Source organism: Bidens hawaiensis, unplaced genomic scaffold (assembly GCF_021521415.1).
Source record: "Bidens hawaiensis isolate Kalapana, Puna unplaced genomic scaffold, B.hawaiensis_p1.1 tig00014775_1, whole genome shotgun sequence".
NCBI lineage: Eukaryota > Viridiplantae > Streptophyta > Magnoliopsida > Asterales > Asteraceae > Bidens > Bidens hawaiensis.
In genome coordinates this window covers 94,749-97,321 of record NW_027492302.1, presented here as the reverse complement: position 1 = coordinate 97,321, position 2,573 = coordinate 94,749, and the positions used below count along the sequence as shown (strand labels likewise).

The 2,573-nt window shown below is 33.6% G+C and overlaps 1 protein-coding gene across 1 annotated transcript; it reads right to left on the bottom strand.

Moving 5' to 3' along the window:
* Window positions 1-502: 502 nt before the first annotated feature.
* Window positions 503-2,061, bottom strand: LOC143547684 (uncharacterized). Its single transcript, XM_077039047.1, has 5 exons — window positions 2,007-2,061; window positions 1,801-1,932; window positions 1,055-1,125; window positions 913-972; window positions 503-838 (listed from the first exon to the last, which is right to left on the bottom strand). Exons 1-5 carry the CDS (start codon window positions 2,059-2,061, stop codon window positions 503-505), a joined length of 654 nt encoding a protein of 217 aa, XP_076895162.1.
* Between the last annotated feature and the right edge of the window lie 512 nt (window positions 2,062-2,573).

The window sequence follows — 2,573 nt, the reverse complement described above, 5'->3', positions numbered from 1 at the left end:
TGTCCACTTACCTGTCACTTCATTGTAAAGCGTTTGATGCAAATCGTTTAATATGAAAAACTTCTCATAAAGAGCACCATTTCAACATGGAGCTCGCTACCATCCCAAGTGATGATGAAGAAATTATGAGTTTTAACAGTATGATTTAATAGAACCTATTTTCATATTTGTTTCAATTGAATATAAATAACTTCATTAAGTTAAACCATAAGAAATGACATCGATTGATATTGGGAAGTGTGCGTGAATCTTGATTATAGATGGTTGATAAAGAGGTCAGTTACTGGATTTCACTATAGCGGAAAAGGAAGAAGATGTGGAGTATCATGACAATAATGGTGGACCTAAACTGAAAGAATGGGGGCAACCGCTCTTCATAATAGCAATATTAGTGTTATATGCTTGCTAAAATCCCGATCACCCTTCATGAGCTTTCGAAACAGACCCCATGAAATTTCGAAACCAACTCTTAAAAACAATTAGAGTTTTAAAGGTACATTTGTCATTTGCTCTTTCTTCTTAGCCCATCTAACAAGTCAAGTGTCAAAAACTGATTACAACTATTGGAGCTCAATAATATTTGCTCGTTTCTTTTTTGACCGTTTTCAGACATCGCATTTGCTGATTTATCACTAGCCGTTTGACCGTTTGACTTTACAGAAGATCGGATCGTCTTGCTAGTTTCATCATTGCAACTGTCATCATCAGAGCTATCTTCTGATTCAGATTCACTGCTACTAGCATCAAGAGATACTATTGGTTGAGAACCAGTAATGGCGGATTCAGCAGCTGCAACAGCCTCGGGGGTGTTTAGATCCGCAACACCCAACATTAAATCCTGCAAGTTAGTTAAGTGACAATGTGATAATAGAATTTTAAATGATATAAAGGTAAATAAGGAGACTAACAAACCATTTCAATATATTCTGATTCATCTCGAGTGAGTGCCTCAATATCATAATTCTTGGAGTTCTGCACATATAAATGTACAATTTGGTAAGATGCATATATTCTATAAACATGTTAAACAATGAACAAAATAATATTTGCATACCATTGCATCTTGCTGCAACTTCTTATTTGATTCTGCCATAACTCCTAAAAAATCCCTTGCTTTGCTCATAACTGAAGCAATGAAAACAACATGAACATCCTGTTTGCTCTAAAGAAGGAACTGATAAACTAATTACACACATTCGTGTGGAGATGATGATCGATGCATTCATCTTTGTATAACAAACACCATTTTCAAACATGAATTCACATCAAAATATCAATAATTCGTTTAAGGTCTTCCACAAAATATATAATATAATTAGAAAAATATATAAATTAATTAATAAATAATAAAAGAGTCGAGCCTGAGCTTGAATAAATAGCTCACGAGCGAAGCTTTAAGCTTCAGAAAAAGAGCTTGAAAAAGCCAAGGTCAAGCTTGAGGTCCCGTAAGTCAACTAGTAGAATTTTGTAATTAACAGATACCGGAAACAAATTTGCACAAGTCATTGATATTAAACATATACTCTCTCCGTCCAATCATAAGTGTCATGGTTTCAAAACACAAAATTCAAGGTATATTGAATGATCACATTTTTTGCTTACCAAATGACAATAATGCCCTTGAAAATTAGGTCTATCAATATTGTTTATTAATGTTAGTTGTGTGTGTTTAAGGATAAACTTGGAAATTGACTAATAAATTTTGAAAGTCGATATCTGTAATTGGACAGACAAAAAAGGAAATATTGACATATGACGGAGGGAGTAATATAGAAACGCATATATGAAATGAAATGTAACCTTGGCTAGGAAGAGGAGCGGCAATTGTAGGTTTGGTAACAGGAAATGCATTAGCTTTAGTTTTAGCTTTCGCGGCTTCGAGCTTCTTCAACAAACCATTGTCATCTGATTTGCAAACAAGAAGCGTTGATTCTGCTTATAAACCGGTCGTTAATTAGCAGTTTAGCATAGGAGTTGATGCTATCAATGTGTCTAAGAAAGCATACCTTTGGAAGAAGGATTTTTTTCGAGTCCGAGAAGAGCTTGACTGCTGCTCCCCATGCTCGCCGGTTAGGGTTTAAGGGGTTTTCATGTTTTGATCCATTTTTCACTGTTTAAGCTATTGAGTTGACTTTCATCTTTTACTAAGGTTTTTTTAGATAATTAGTAAATCAATATAGTAATTACGTGTGGTTAAACTTAGAAAAATATTGGAGTGATTAGGGGATAACAATTTACCGTTCGAAAATCAGATATATGGGTGTTTGGATTGGTTTATTCGGATCTGAGACGTACCTTTTTTTGCTTAATTTAATTATGCTAAATCGGGATTGTCTAACCAAACATAATTTTATTTAGATCAGTTTTGGTTAAAACCCAAACAAAGTGATGTCATCTGGAAGATCTGAATTTGACTATACAAATAAAAAAAACTTAAAAACTATACAAATAAAAGATATTTAGGTTATGCTAATATAATGAAAATCAAACAATAATCCTTTGTAGATAAACGAATTTTGGTGGTAAATTAATAAACACGTCACATCACTATTTTCATTCATTCCCTTTCTGCC